General features: G+C 38.9%; 1 protein-coding gene across 1 annotated transcript in view; it reads left to right on the forward strand.

The window, feature by feature from the left end:
- The window catches only part of SLC5A12 (solute carrier family 5 member 12), a 47,722-nt gene extending 32,503 nt beyond the window's left edge, over nt 1-15,219 (forward strand). The window contains exons 10-15 of the mRNA XM_040495588.1: nt 267-334; nt 5,629-5,715; nt 8,421-8,587; nt 10,183-10,286; nt 12,664-12,791; nt 14,695-15,219. Coding sequence (XP_040351522.1) covers nt 267-334; nt 5,629-5,715; nt 8,421-8,587; nt 10,183-10,286; nt 12,664-12,791; nt 14,695-14,847 — 707 coding nt within the window. The 3' untranslated portion in view covers nt 14,848-15,219. The remainder of the gene's footprint in view (nt 1-266; nt 335-5,628; nt 5,716-8,420; nt 8,588-10,182; nt 10,287-12,663; nt 12,792-14,694) is intronic.
- Nucleotides 15,220-15,717: the final 498 nt, after the last annotated feature.

The following is a 15,717-nucleotide window of genomic DNA, read 5'->3' on the forward strand; positions in this document are numbered from 1 at the left end:
ATTTTCATGTTGCATCCACATGGTAACTTTCTTCCTGAATCCTGGAGAGAAAACACCTGGAGGCCAGATTCCAGCTCATTTTGCCTGACTGGGAACAGTCTCCCCCCTTACCCTCTTGGGGCTTGTGATGGCTGAGTGGCAAGGACAGTTCTCACCGAGTTCCCCTCCAGAATGGCTTCCCTCAGAGACAGTCCTGGGCAGGAGCTCAAGAAATTCCTCAAAGCCAGTTTGGATGATGGTCACGGGTTTTGTTTTCTTTCTTTCAGGTCTCTTGTTTGGCGTGATGTGTACCTCCATGGCCGTGGCTGCATCTCTCATGGGAGGTGTTGTGCAGGTAATGAAAACAAGAAAAGACACCTTTGATTTCCTAGCAACTTTTGCCCACTTTCTGTGCTAAGGTTTTGCCTATTCCTCCAAGTGCCATATGCTGAGACTCTGATACCAGTTCCGAATGAAATATGCATGTAAAATTTCAACCAAAATTGCTTTCAGAAGGGGAAACTTTTAAAAGCTAGTAATGGAAGTCAATTATGGTTCACTGCCCTTTTAAAATCCAGATCTGAGCACGTATGATCCTGAAATAAAAGCAGTAATGATAATTATCATCACAATAATAATAACTGTTATAAATGTTATAACTGTTATAAACTGTTATAAACTGTTATAAACTGTTATAAATGGAGCATTTACTATGTTCTAGGTACACAATCCCAAATGTTGTACCACATTTAACCTTTATCCCTTCCGTCAGGGTGGTATGATTAATATACTAACTTTACAGATGAAGAAACTAAGAAATAGAGAAGAAGTGATTGTCCCAGAGTCACATAAGTAAGGAGTGGGGAGCTGGCCCATGAGCCCACCTCTATCTGTTATCTAGGGTGAACTGCCTCTCGTACATCCAATTCCCCTTTCCATAAAAAGAAGGTAAGGAGTCCCAAGGACAATATGGTTCAGCATCTTCATTTTGTAGCTAATTACAGAAAAGAGTGAAAATATCCTGCTCAGGTTTTCACAGCTAGTCAGTGTCTGAGCAAGGTTTATGGTCCAAGTCTCCTGAGCCACCCCTCTTCCCTCTGCAAATCAGCCACCTTGGAAGCAACAGTAGATAAGCCCATCTTCAGATTCTACTTCAGCCCTCTATATCCCCCTTGTATTTTTGCGTAATTTCTTTTTTTACTGTTTATTTATTTATTTATTTTGAAAGAAAGAGAGCATGAGCAGGAGTGGGGCAGAGAGAGAGAGGGAGAGAAAGAATCCTAGGCAAGCTCCATGCCTACTGTGGAGGCTGACTCAAGGCTCAATCCCATGACCATGAGCTCATGACCTGAGCCAAAGTCAAGAGTCGGGCAGTTAACCAACTAAGCCACCTGGGGACCCCATGTTTGCATAATTTCAACATCCTTTGTACTATCTTGGAACAGCATAGCTTTTCAATAAATGTTGCTTCAGCAAAGAAATGAATAAGGGTGCGTGAATAGCAATCACTGATTTTTACAGAACACATCTTAGTTTGCAGAGCTGTGCATCTGACTTGATCCTTCTAATGACTACTTATGAAGAATCCTTTCTTTCTATTTTGAGATCCAGGGAGTAAGTCAGGGAGATTGAGGGATACAATAGCTCAGTTGTCTACATAAGAAGCTGTAGGATTGGAAACCCAGTCCCCTCTGGTAAGCTAGGTATTTACTTGATGCTTGATAACCTCTTCCTAGTTTTTGGAGCACTTTGTTATTTGCTCATTCACACAGCAGCACTGGTAGGTTTAGTGACATCAGCAGCATCTCTTATCAGTTTACTTCCATGCATTCATAGGGACCACATGTAGAAGTCAGCTCTGAGGCCTTGTGCCCCACTGCTTTCTCCCTTTTACCCAAACATTATTTACTATTAAGGAAGTATCATCATGTCGAATTTAGCAAGAATTTTAATCACTAAATGGTTCTTTTTCAGAAACGTTTGCATTTTAATCTTATTTCCAATTGAGGTAGGAAGGGCTCTAGAATACACAAAGACCTACAAGACTGGTCTAAAACAGAGCTCACAATAAAGCAGGGATGATTGTAAATGATGCTCTCATCTGCTTGTCGTTATTTACATGGATATGCTTGGCCCACTTTCTTGATTGTTTAAAATGTATGCCCCACAGTTCACACAGTTGAGGAGAGGCTGGTTGGCAAGAAATGCAAACTCTGATCTCTTGTTTCCTAGGAGAGATATTGTTTATAGGGTGTCCCTCTCATTTCTCTAAATACGTCTGATTTAACAGGTGCAGAAAGTCAACTATAATTCCCCTATTTAATTTTCCAAACAGCTTTGCTAGATTGAACATAATGGGACAACATTCCTATTCAGGTTTTACACATGGGAAGATTGAAGCCCAAGTTTCACAGACATAAGGGATAGAGGCAGGTTCAATTCATGTTCACAAAGGCATGCCATACTCATGGTGTGTGTGTGTGGATGGTGCTAGGAGTGGGACGCCTGAATCTTCTTCAGCAAAGGCCCTTTTACTTAGGACGTTATAAAGTGTGTTCTGGAGACCTTCATTCTGTGAAATGCTCTCAGAAAGCAAATTTCCAATATCAAGGACATTTGGGAAATGCTGCACACTCCGTGCTCCTCTCAGAAATCCACAGCCACATTAGCACATTGAACACCCCAGGAAGTCCTAAAATAAGAAACCTATTTTTTAAAGTTTTTTTAAAGTAATGTCTACACCCAACAGGGGGCTCAGACTCATGACCTTGAGCTCAAGAGTTGAACATTCTTCCAAGCCAGCCAGCTACCCCCAGGTTTTCTTTAAAATGTGACCATAGACCATATATAGGGAGGCAGAGGGTACAGGGGGTGGTGGTGGTGGCAGAAACAGGGGGAGGGGGCAGGTAAAAGCAGCAAAGGTCACATGTTAACTAGTGATTTGCAGAGCTCACTTTCGGAAAGGCCGTTCTATCCCTTATGCTTCTATCTTAATGACTCTCATCTAGTTCTGCTAAGGGCTGTAATGAGTTCCAAACATGTTCTTATCTCCACTTAAGAAAGTGCCTCGTAGGTCTCCAAACAGTCCAACAATCAAATGATATGCCTCAGGAGCCAGAGAGCTCACTAACAGGGTAGGTAACAACAATTAAAGGAGGTAATAATAATAGTGGATACCACTTGAAACTAATATAACACTGTATGTTAACTAAGTGGAATTAAAATTAAAACTTAAGAAAAAGAGAAAGGAAAAAATAATAGTAGATAGCATTTGGGGGGTACCCATTATGTGCTGTGGAGTGCTTAGTCATGATTCTGACCTTTCTCAGATTACACGTTGAATGCTCACAGGAAAACCCAGGAAGCAGGCATGGATTCCCACTTGAAATGAGAAAGATAAGGCACAGTAAGGCAACCCCCAGCCCAAAGCACATCCTTTTATTCATCACCCCCAGTTTGCAGGAGCAATTTATGTGAGATTTGCCCACTGAGGAGAAAGCTATTGGGTGAGATTTAAGTCTTCCCCCAATTGAACCCGCTTAAGAACAACAAAAACAAAGATAAAAATTAAGATTAGTTTAGTACTGTAGGTTATAGAAATGCATATCTTCAAAAGCCAGAAACTCTTGGATTTTTTTTTCTTTTTATCATGTGATGAACTTTTTATACAGAAGCATATTGGCTGATGACTTTATGAGATTGTTAATGTATTTTCCTCCACTAGAAGGGATAAACACCTTTCCTAACTTATTGATTCTCTTATTTAATAGCTAGTAAATTATCTTCCAAATTCACCAACCAGGGCAATTATGAATTCATGTTATCAATCAGCAAAGGAAATGTCAAGAATATTAAATTAAGTATTGACTTTGGGGAAGAATATCGACTTTAATCTTCTCTGCCTCTATCTTGTCAAAGATCTATCTGTGGCATTGACTTCATAAAAAATTAAACTGGAAAAACAAACATAACAATGCATTGCACCTCATCTTTCTAGAGAAAAGAGTTCACATTACAGCTGGAGGGGATTTGATGGCCTCTTGGTTCTATCTATCTTTCATAAAAAAGACACTCCGAAATAGAATGTATCTGAATTAATAACAGAACGTTCACAAATTAGAGTTATGAGAGGCAGGATCAAAGTTAGAATCCAAATATTCTGACTATTAGTGATGGAATCTTTCAGGAACATTTTTTCCCTTAAACAAAATGAGCCATTATGAGAGTCTGTGTTCTTGACATTTTTTTTTTCTGTAGACTGCCTTTAGGAGAGAAAAGGTGGGTTTTATGGCCAAAAAAGCTAGCTTAAATCTCTTAAATCTTACCTCTCCCATTTGCTAAATGAAATTATGTCTTTAATATGTTTTCTGTCAGTGCAGTTTTCTCATCTATAAAATTCAGTTAGTGATATCTACTGAACAGGGTAATTGTGAAGATGAAATGAAGTCATTATTCTGGAGTGTCATCTTAACTACCTGATACATAGGCGGTGCCTGACAAACATTAAGATACACATAGTATCTTTATAGAGCATCTTAATCTCAGCTGTTGACCTAAGAGCCCTACAGATGCATTGAAAGAGAAAAAGGAATGCCTGGGTGGCTCAGTCAGTTAAGCGTCCGACTTTGACTCAAGTCATGATCTCACGGTTTGTGAGTTCGAGTTCCGTATTGGGCTCTGTGCTGACAGCTCAGAGCCTGGAGCCTGCTTCGGATTCTGTGTCTCCCTCTCTCTCTGCCCCTCTCCTGCTTGTGCTCTGTCTCTCAAAAATAAATAAACATTAAAAAAAAATTTTAATTAAAAAAAAGAAAAAGAAAGGCTGCACTGCAGGATAGCTGTGTGTGTGTGTGTGTGCATGTGCGCATGTACGTACACATGTTCACACATGCTGGCACTCTCCCATGCTTGTTCACTTGCATGCAGATCAATGAGTGTATGTCCAAGACTCTTGGAAGACCATGGCACAAAGCTACAGGCCAATAGCAGATTAGTTTAATGAAAGCCCCTTGCCAAGTCAGTGGGCTCAATAACTTAGAGTCTAAGACATATGGAAATGCATTTGTCAAACTCCCTCAATCTCCAAAGAAAATGGAGCCCTTAAAAATGGGATATGAGATACGGAGCTATGGAATGTCCAGTGGCCTCCCCACCATGTCCCAACTTAAAGTTCAACATCTGGGTGGGATGGTGGGAGTGGGGTAATGTATTATTATCAAAATGATAGAATTGTTAAAACAAGATTAGGATAGGTGATCAGTTGTGTAAGGCATGAAACATAAGGTATAAATACATTTATTTGGTACATTATAAAAAGAAAGTGTTTTTTTTTTTTGACAAGATAGAAAATGTATACAAATCAATGAGACCACCTTAAGGGAAAACTACTTCTATCAAATCCAAATTACCTGTGTGTATGTATACACACACACACACACACACATACACACAAATGTATGTATTTTTATTATTTTATACAATGCTTATCATTGAGCCCAGAGGGAGAAATGACTTCCAGAAAGCATGCAAGTAATGAGTGGTACCAGCAGGACTGGGGCTAAATTTTATCCTGGGTCTGAGAGAGAGAGTGATCCCAGGTGGCCGTGGATTCAGGGGAGTGGGCAAATTTTTGAGATCTGTCTTGCTCCACAGGCTGCCCTCAGCATCCACGGCATGTGCGGGGGACCAATGCTGGGTCTGTTCTCTCTGGGAATCCTGTTCCCTTTTGTGAACTGGAAGGTAAGGCTCCTTCATGTCTCTCCATGATTCCCAGCTAAAACTTCATGAAGCCCAGACAACTTCTCTCTTTTCTCACTTCTCTTTGGAAAGGCCATCTCTCTGGGCTGGGGAAAAAAAAAAATGGTGGCTTTTTTTCCATGGTGGAACTAAACAGAAACCAAGCCCTCCTTTCTCTGACTTCAGTGAAGCCTTTTAAGAAGCTGAAAACAAGGAAAGTAAAAGGAGCACATGAAGTACTGGATGTCATGACATCAAAGTTGACTCTAGGGTTTGAAATGTTCTCCCTAAATTCAGGGTGCATATAATGAAATGTAAAAGATATATTGAATTTAGGAATAATTTAGGTTAAAGACAACTTTGAAAACCTAAAAAAAAAAAGCTTTGTAAATTTCTTTTTTTTCCTCCATTTTACTTAGAATTATAACAAATTTAACTAACTTAATTAACAAATTTAAGAAGAGAGTAAACAAACCTGGTGTATCTGATAGGTAGATGTTCTTGGTTTTGCTGGTTTACAAGCTATTGTATATTAAGTAAATGTTGGTTGGATCACTTTATAGTAAATATACATCAAAATTAACATTTATTTGACAAAATAATATAATACTCTTTAAAACAGTTTAAAAATCATAATTTTCTCAATGTAGCAAAATTATCTTTTCACTTATTGCCATTCATACGCTTATATGCATATATTTTTTAGCGCCCTTAGACTACAAAAAACCTGACTCTGCATATTTTTAAATATACTTTAGGGTTCTCAATGAAGCCTGAGTCACATGATATGTCTAATTAGGTGACTGCAGCTATCTGACCCTTCTTGGCCTCTATTCTAGATAAATCTTATGGACATAGGCAAAGAGCATGGATAGGCAGGGAGCATTTGGGAATTTGTAGTGTTTCCCTTACAGTCTTATTTGTTTTAATTTACTTTTCTGATATTGAGGTTGACAAGGATAGGTATGTTTTGGAGAGATAGTATGAGGGAAGGCAATATGACCATGAAAAAACTAATAATGAGCTACAGAATATCTTAGTCATTCTACACATTAACTTGTTATCTATGTTAGTGAACTGTGGTTCTTCTATTTAGCCCAGAAAACCACCTTGCTCTAGGTTGAGGGAGGTAAACATTACAAATTTGGGTCACCTCCCCCCATCATTGGCCATGGCTGATCCTACTAATCAATCATGGCTCTCTCCACAAAATAGGGATGAAGCCCCAGAACCCTTTCAGCATGGCTTTCTAGACAGCTACCACAAATCTCTGAGGGTTGAACTTCTTGTTGAAATCCATTCACCCTTCACTGTTAGGCCAGGGGTCAGCAAACTACATCCCTCAAGCCAAATCTAACCAGCGTCCAGATTTTGGTATGGCCTGCAAGCTTAAAATGGTTTTCACATTTTTAAATTATTGGAAAAAAATTAAAAGAAGAAAAAAATTTCATGACCCATAAATATATGAAATTCACATTTCCGTGTCCAAAAATAATTTTATCAGTTATAACCACTCCCTTTTGTTTACATAATGTGTATGTCCATCTTTGTACTATCGGGCAGAAACTGAGTAGTTGTGACAGACATTGGATGGCCCACAAAGTCTAAAATATTTACTAACTGGCTATTTGTAATAGAAATTTGTAGACTTCTGGTCTAGACCAAGGCATAAGTATTCAAGTCACACACATTGCTTTAGTTTCCCCAAACAATAATGAAGAAAACATTCTGGTCCTGTTATCAAAAAGTCTTTCCCTGAATAAACAGAGAAACTACCAACTTATTCTCTCTCACATAGAAGGCTCAACTATCTAGGCTGAGAGGATTCAGATTTTATTTTCCAGTGGCCCTGATCACTGCTAGACTGCTCTTTCTCCTTTATAGGAGAAATGACTCTGTCACTCATTGATTTTCACTGTTTATCTATCAAGAAGCATAACCCTTAAATGACAAGGCTAGTAAATATGCTTGCTAATATTTAGACCCAAACAAAAAGCTCCAAGCTTGTGAGTCAGGGACTCTGCTAGAATCACTTGGAAAGAGATATGGGAGAAAGAATTTCTATATAATAGCTTATAGTGGCTGTCAATGAAAAATGACATTGTCTCCATTTTCTGAGGTTTTCCCAGGCTTCTGAAATTCTTCTACCAGGAACTGAGGTCTTTATAGGCTTTTCCACAAGTTTTGAAATATAATTGATATATGGCACTGTATAAATATAAGAAGTACAGAATAGTGAATTGACTTACATATTTGTGAAATAATTACATTGAGTTTAGCATCATCTCATATGGACAAAAAAAAATATTTTTTTCCTTGTGATGAGAATTCTTAGGATGTACTCTCTTAACAATTTCTATATATACCAGACAGGGATGTTAACTATAGTCATCATGTTGTATGTCTCTTGACGGATTAAATGGTAAGAACAAGCTAAACGGAGGGAAAAAAAAGTTCCTGCTAGAAATCTAAAAATCGTAACCATTAAAGCACTCCCCTGTGTTTTCATTTAAGGAACAAGTTACTCCTAAATAAGACTGCATTGTGGGAGTTGGAAGAAAAGCAGTTTGGGTGTGCTGTTTCCAGCACATGTGGCCAAGACTTAGGGTGGTCAGTAAGAATCTCTGAGGCATGGACTCCTCATCTCTTTTTTCTTTCAACAGCTTTGTCAAATCTCTCACTAACGTTTTTTTTTTCCCTTCATCAAGGGTGCACTGGGTGGCCTTCTGACTGGAATCACCTTGTCATTTTGGGTGGCCATTGGGGCCTTTATCTACCCTGCACCAGACTCCAAGACATGGCCCTTGCCTTTATCAACAGACCAGTGTGTCCCATCAAATGTGACACTATCACCACCTACAGAGCTATCCAGCCGGTATGTGGAACTTAAAGATGATGTTCAATCCCAGGCAGTGGGTAACCAGGATTGAGGAAGAGGCATTCTCCAGGGATAAGTCTGATGAGCCCGGTCTTGCTTTCCTGTGAGAGTCCTTCTGGGCAGTGCCCAGCACTGATGAGTGCCATGAAGGGGTGATGAATATTCTGAATATCCATTCCTCTGCATCCCAGGTTCACAAGAGTGAACTCAGCAAAAGAATTAATTGGAATTATGAGTTCAAAATAAGAAAAGTAGTGTGTGTGTGTGTGGGGGGGGAATAGATGGGTGGGTATGAAGATCAAGGTTCGTGCCCTTGAAAGAGTAAAGGACCTGAGTAGAATGGTTGTGGACACAGGGTTGGGAGAACTGCTGTGAACTTGCAGCTTCTAGATCAAACTAAATGGGGCCTAACAAAGGATTTATCTTCTATTTCTGGCCGGAATAGGTAATTTAAGACACCAAAATGCAGGAGATAACATGGTATAGGGAGAACATCATGGCCTTTGAAATCAGAAATGCCTAGGTTTGGATGTGGGTTTTATAATTTATCCACTCTGTCTCTGCATAAGTTAATAACTTGTTACTTCGTGAATTCTCAAGAGACTTTGAAAGAAAAATGAGGCAAATAATATTTACTTTGCTTGTGCTTTGAGAGGATTAAGTGAGAAAGGATAAATATAGCCTGTAGCACTGTACCTGACTTTAATAAATGCACTTTCTCACACTCTCATTGTTTATAGAAACAAATCTACGAATTTTGGATAGCTCCGTAACTCTATCAGGTGGAAAAACTATTATGGGCTGCTCTGGGATGAAGTAGGTAGAGCCACATCCTAGGACTGTGCTCCTGAGTATGTGGTCCTGCCTACATAGTCTATGAGCACTCCATTATCTTGCTTCCATTTGCTTCTGAATGTCATTTAGTTTAGAAGCATTCCTTTCCATAACTCTTACAAACACATAATAACCTATTATAGTTCCTAGGTCCACCATATTCCCTCCCTCCTGCCTGTGCTTCTTCTATCCTCTTTTTTTGGAGTGCTAGATCCTGGCCCTAGCTACCTTCCTTGAATAGCTACTAACTAGTCTTTAAAAACAAGTCCAGGTATTGTCTCACACACAAGACTGGGTTTGATACTCTTTTCAAATGCTCACAGAATTCTTTGTTCCTAATTCGAGGTGCTACCCTTCCACTTTATGATTGTCCGTTAGCTCCTATATGTAGACTTTGCAGCTCACTCATGTTCTTATCTCCAATATCTGCCACAATTATTGGCACTAAATCTTGGCTTAATAAATGTCTAAAGAGTGAATAATACAAAAGAAATGGAAAGCACAGTCCTCATTGTACTTCTTATAATTTAGTGCATACGTTACTAATAATGCAAGGATGAGTTGGATTGAGTGCAATGTAGAGCCCAGTTAGTCTACAATTGATTCTTTAAAAAAATAACCAGATGGCAAAAAATTAAAGTGTTGGAATTTTGAGAAATGCCAGGCCCTACAATGAACCTTCAGTAGTCCTCTAAGTCATTGTGGATCATAACATCGGAACTCATGGAACTGTTGACACGTGCTGTTGTCATCCACAGACCTGCAATCGCTGACACCTGGTATTCGCTCTCCTACCTTTACTACAGTGCAGTGGGCTGCTTAGGATGCATTGCTGCTGGGATAATCATCAGCTTCATAACAGGTTGGTTACATGGATTCTTCTCTTTGGGGCCAAGGAAGACATGGGCTAGCCTCATGCATTGGTGGGCTATATGGATGTCTTACTGGTGTGATTTTGGATCCACTGCAAGAAACCCTTCTTCCCAAAGATATGCTTACTCTCTTGAAGCTCATATGCAAAAGCATTCTCCTGATTATCATATATATATGATTATTTATATATATATCTATATATATATATATATATATATATAGATAGATAGATATATAACATCTATTTTAAAACGTTCCCCATACATTACAGGAAAAAGAAATGGTGCTTCAACACATGGCCCCCAGAAGCAGTAAGAAATCCTTTGTAATATAACAATCAGTAGTAAAGCAGTAAGAAAATCCTTTGTAATGTAACAATCAGTAGGAGAGGTTAAATATTAAGAGTTCTTTCCTCCTTCATCTCAGTAAGAGACTGGAGTTTCTCTCACAACCACCTCCTATCTCACGGTGAGCCTTAACTAACATACTAGATGGAGGTCTTTCTCAAATTCACTCAAAGTTGCTTTACAACTGGTGACATTTCAAGCTCAAACTCTTTTTTTCCCCCGGGGGGGGGGGGGAACCTCTTCATCCACAGGAAATGGTCTCATCCCTTTTGAGCTTCTCCTTTCTCATTAATTATGCTGTTATAGCCTTGTAGTTTCTGTTGACAAAAGTGGTTTCCACCAGAAGGGGACGATGTTTTTCAGTGCCTGTTTCCTAAGGTCTTGCTCATTAAACGGATTATACATGCTCTTGATTGAGGGCAAACATAGAGCCTCACACTTGAGTTCTGTTTTCATTTGTAACCTTCTTATCCATGAGAACTGCAGCCCTAAATTTTGGCTTTTTGTTTACTATCTCCCAAAGCCTTCCCCCGCAACCAAGAATAGAACTAAATTTAAATCCATATGAAGTAAAACCAATGTTACACTATATATTAACTAACTAGAATTTAAACAAAAACTTGAAACAAACAAAAAATCCATGTGAAGTATAGAACTCCTTTTTCTTAGTAAGGCTCCGCTTCTTCCCTTAGACATAAAGTATCTATCTTATTTGAGAACTCTTTGATACTTTTGTGGTACATTAAGAGACAAAAGTTTTCTCTGCTTGAAACCCTGGGAATAGTTGGGTTCAGGATTAAATATTTCTTATTCAGGCTGCCCTTGGCTAGAAGTTTGAAGTTATATGATTCTCTTTTTCACTGCCCACTCGTACACATACACTAAGGAAAATGGAGTGTTTCAGGCTTTAAGATCACATATGTTTAATTTCTTGTTTTGTCATTTACTAAACCATAGAAAAATTTATTATTTCCTTACTTATGAAAGGAGAATCACAATATCTATTTTATAAAGGTTAGATATATTTTATAGTCTACATAAAATATGCCTAGTACATAGAAGGCATTCACTAATAAGCAAATACTATTATTAAGAGGAGTACAATTTATTTGTTTGAATGTCTTCTGACAGAGTGACATAATGCCGGGGAATATATCACTTAAACTTCAATTTGAAGCTTTAGGAGTCTACATTTTTTTTATCTCTAGAAATAAATTTGAGAAAAAAAGCTTATAGACTGGCACAGTGTCTGGAACAGAGGAGGAATGGGATCAAGGTTGTAACCATCACTCTGCTACCCCATTTAGGGACATTTAGACTAAATTGGCTGCTGAATTAATGACTACCATTGAATGGGATTGGGTATTTGTGAATAATTATCATGATACCAAAATTTGCAAAAGTTCTAGGCAGGAAATATCGTCATCCTTTAAAGCTTGGTTCAAATATCAATTTGACTTATTCCACAGCAGGATTTGAAGGAATGGGACGTTGGACAGGTGTGTTTTAAAGATTGCAAAGAAGGTGTCAGGAAAGTCTAGACTTGCTGAAGGGAATGTCAGAGTATTGCTTATTCAGGATACTGGGGTGGAAGGAAGAAGAAATGGTAAACATAATCTTTTTAATTTTACAAATATTGACTCTGATGGCTTCTAATATATTTGATTTGAGTGAAAAACCAAGAGTTTTCCTAAAGGAAGAAATTATGATTCCTGCTACCCCTCTGTTGACCTACAAAGGGAAGGAATAGAGTTTTCCATAATCCATCTTTAAAATAAGTATGGTGTCTCTGTTTAACCCTATAGCTGTGAATTTGCCTGACCTGACAGTTTTTGGATATTTAAAAATCTATCCTCCTACTCACTTTGAGCAGTTACCAATCTCTGTCTATTAACCAGTCAGGCCTATTTTCACTCTTATACTAAGAAGTGACCTACTTAGTAAGTATACAATACTTAAATCTTTATAGAAGACCTAGAAATGTGCAATCACCTAATCCATCTGTCCTTTCATTAATAGGTTATCAAAGTGGCAAGGATATTCAACCACTGCTAATTAGACCGGTTTGCAATTTATTTTGCTTTTGGTCTAAGAAATACAAAAGACTGTGCTGGTGTGGTGTTCAGCATGACAGTGGGACTGAGCAGGTAAGCTGATGTTTGAGCTTCTGAAAAACACACATGAGCTCACAAGGATTCCCTTGTTGCCCAATTAAACCATCTGCAAAGGTGGGTGTGAGAAAGGAAGGCAATGAATATGACAATCTGAATCTAGTTTCAGCTTCAGTTAACCTCAGCTGATTAGCTTTTGAGCATATAAATATGTTGACAGGCAAATGTACCTTTGGGGTGAATTGTTGGCATTGCAAGTAGTCAGTTTCCAAATGCCCTTTTACCCCTTCTGAGGGTGAATTCTAGGAAAAGTATAAAAATGAACAGTAGAAAAGGAATAAAACAGGGGGCACAATCTAGTATCATGGTGAAAAGCATAGACTTTAGAGTCAGCCCTGGATGTAATCCTGGTTCCATGTCTTACTTGCCTTGGGTAAATTGTTTAACCTCTTTCAACCTCAGTTTATATCTGAAAACTGGGAGAAGAGCATACAGTGCCATCTGGACACAAACATCTCTAGCTCCATGAAGTGTAAATATAGAGTCAGACTGACTGGGAGAACTTCTTAGAGAAGCAGCAGGATGCCCAACTCCCCTTATCCCACTGAGAATTGTTTAGACTAGAGACACCATCCAAGTGTCATTAAGCTCCTATCAGCCAAAGGCCACCAGCAACAGCCTGTGTTCAGACCAAATCTAACTTATTGACTTGATGCAGCCCGGGGGGTGGGTGGGGGGTCACTCCAGGGAAAGCAGGCAATGCCACCCTTAACAAGAGGGATGCTGGGCACGTTTTTTGTAAGGTTTGGGTTCCCACTGTAAGATTCTGACAGGAGTCTAAGTTGGAATGAAAACAAAGCTGTCTAGGGTCCATTTGGTAAAAGAGTAATAATCCCTCAGAGTTATTACAGCATTTGACAACAGCTGGACCTTGGGAGATGTAACGTTTCCTGTTAAGTTTGCAAATGGTCTTATCTATGTCAATCATCTCTGCCTCATTAAGTGTAAGAGTGTATATATTTTTTTCTTAGTTATGGGTTATTGACTTTCTTTCAGTCCCACACATTTCATACTTTCAGTACTCTAGAAGACAGACTCTTTACCTATATCACATCACCAAAGTGGTCAGTTGTTCTCCTTCCCCAAAACACCATATTAATACGGATGTGAAGTAAAACTGAGTTTAATAATTACTGAAGAAAGGAGAGCACCGTCTTGAGAGGCATTCAGAATGCGAAGGCACTCTATTTTGCTGAGAAAGCAGCTGATCAAGCAGTTCATTGTTTGGTAAATGGGTTTGGAGGAAGTTCTAGAAGGAAATAATCAAGCTATTTACTGATTTGCGACTTATATTCCTGGGCAAGAATTTTCTGGAATGAATGATAAATCCTGTTGATACAGGCAGCTTCTGTTCTCAAGGCTGAGCTGAGAGTGTGAGGGAATACTTAGCATGTCATTATTGGGTTCCTTTCCTGAAGAATGACATTAGGCAACCTCTGGGGGAGTCTGCATGTAGGTCCCACTGCTATGATCAAGAGGCCTTGCTGTTCATGAAGGAAGGGCAGCACCACTGTCTGAGACATAGGTTTGTTTCTCCTAAGGAGATAACGCTACTACCTTACAGGGCTACTATACTGACTGAGAGATATACAATATACATTTCATCACACAAGATATACTGCGAACATTCACTAAATTGTCCTTTCTGTTTTTATTATCATTAGAGATAGTACCTACATGAATTGAATCATCATCATAGTTATGAATTAAGAAATGTATTGCTTTCCTATTTATATAACATTTGATTTGATATCATATCATTTGATCATATTATATCATTTGGGGGTGGTGCTGAGCAAGATTCACTGAGAGTGATTTGGAATATATTAAGACTAACTCTTTAATATGTGTTGTGGTTTTTTTTTTCCATTTTCTTCAGGAAAACCTTGAGAATGGCAGTTCCTGGAAACAAGAGGCTGAATCTGTCTTACAGAATGGACTCAGGCAAGAAGACCTGGTCAATATTCCAGGTCATGATCCCAAGGACAAAAGCTACAACAATATGGCACTAGAGAAGATTACTCATTTCTAACACATGCATGCGAGTGTAGCACACACACACACAACACACACACACACACACACACACACACACACACAGATACACACAGACCGTGTACTATGTGCCTATTGGTTAGCAGACTTGTGTAGTTGCCACTGCTAGAAGACAGGGATGTCTCATATCTATTTATACTTATTTATAACTACAAATAAAATGACTGTTTCCAGCATATTCCCAGGATATTCTTTGGAAGACCCCAACTTTCACATGAGAAGAAACAGCCAAACCTTAAGTGTACTGGCAAACTTCCTTCTGGGTTGAATTAGGACTGGATTTTACCACAGTGAAAAGAATCAGTCCCTTTGCTTTATGTCATATTAAACTTCAGGGTTTTTGTTTGGTTTGGTTTTTGATGGTTCTCTAAGAATCAAGTATCTTGGAGTTTACAGGCAGAATGTGGAAGGGGGTATGCATATTAAATGCTTCTCCATCACTGCTGATAAAAGGGAAGAATGCCATCTACCCCAGCCCCCATATCTCACATGTATGTAGGCACATTTCACATCACCCCACACTGCAGTTACAGTTGGAACACTTAAATGCCATCAACCCCCTCAACCCACACCCCCATACCTTTAAGTCTTCTTCCAGTCATCCCTGCTACTACAGCTGTCCTGACCAAGCCTTATAAATAATTTTGCTCAGTACAGGAGAGGGACTGGTATATCTAGTGAGTGCCACAATCATAACTAAACACACTGCTCCCTTTGGGCTCTTGATGTAGTATTTCTTTCTTTCTATCACCTTACAAGGGAAAAATGATTGTGCTCAACAAAAGTCTGGAGTCTTTCCCAGGGCTGGGTAAAGAGGAAAAAGGCATGTCCTATGTAGGAGGCTGTT

This window comes from Herpailurus yagouaroundi, unplaced genomic scaffold (assembly GCF_014898765.1).
Source record: "Herpailurus yagouaroundi ecotype Mexico unplaced genomic scaffold, PumYag 187, whole genome shotgun sequence".
In the NCBI taxonomy this organism is placed as follows: Eukaryota; Metazoa; Chordata; class Mammalia; order Carnivora; family Felidae; genus Herpailurus; species Herpailurus yagouaroundi.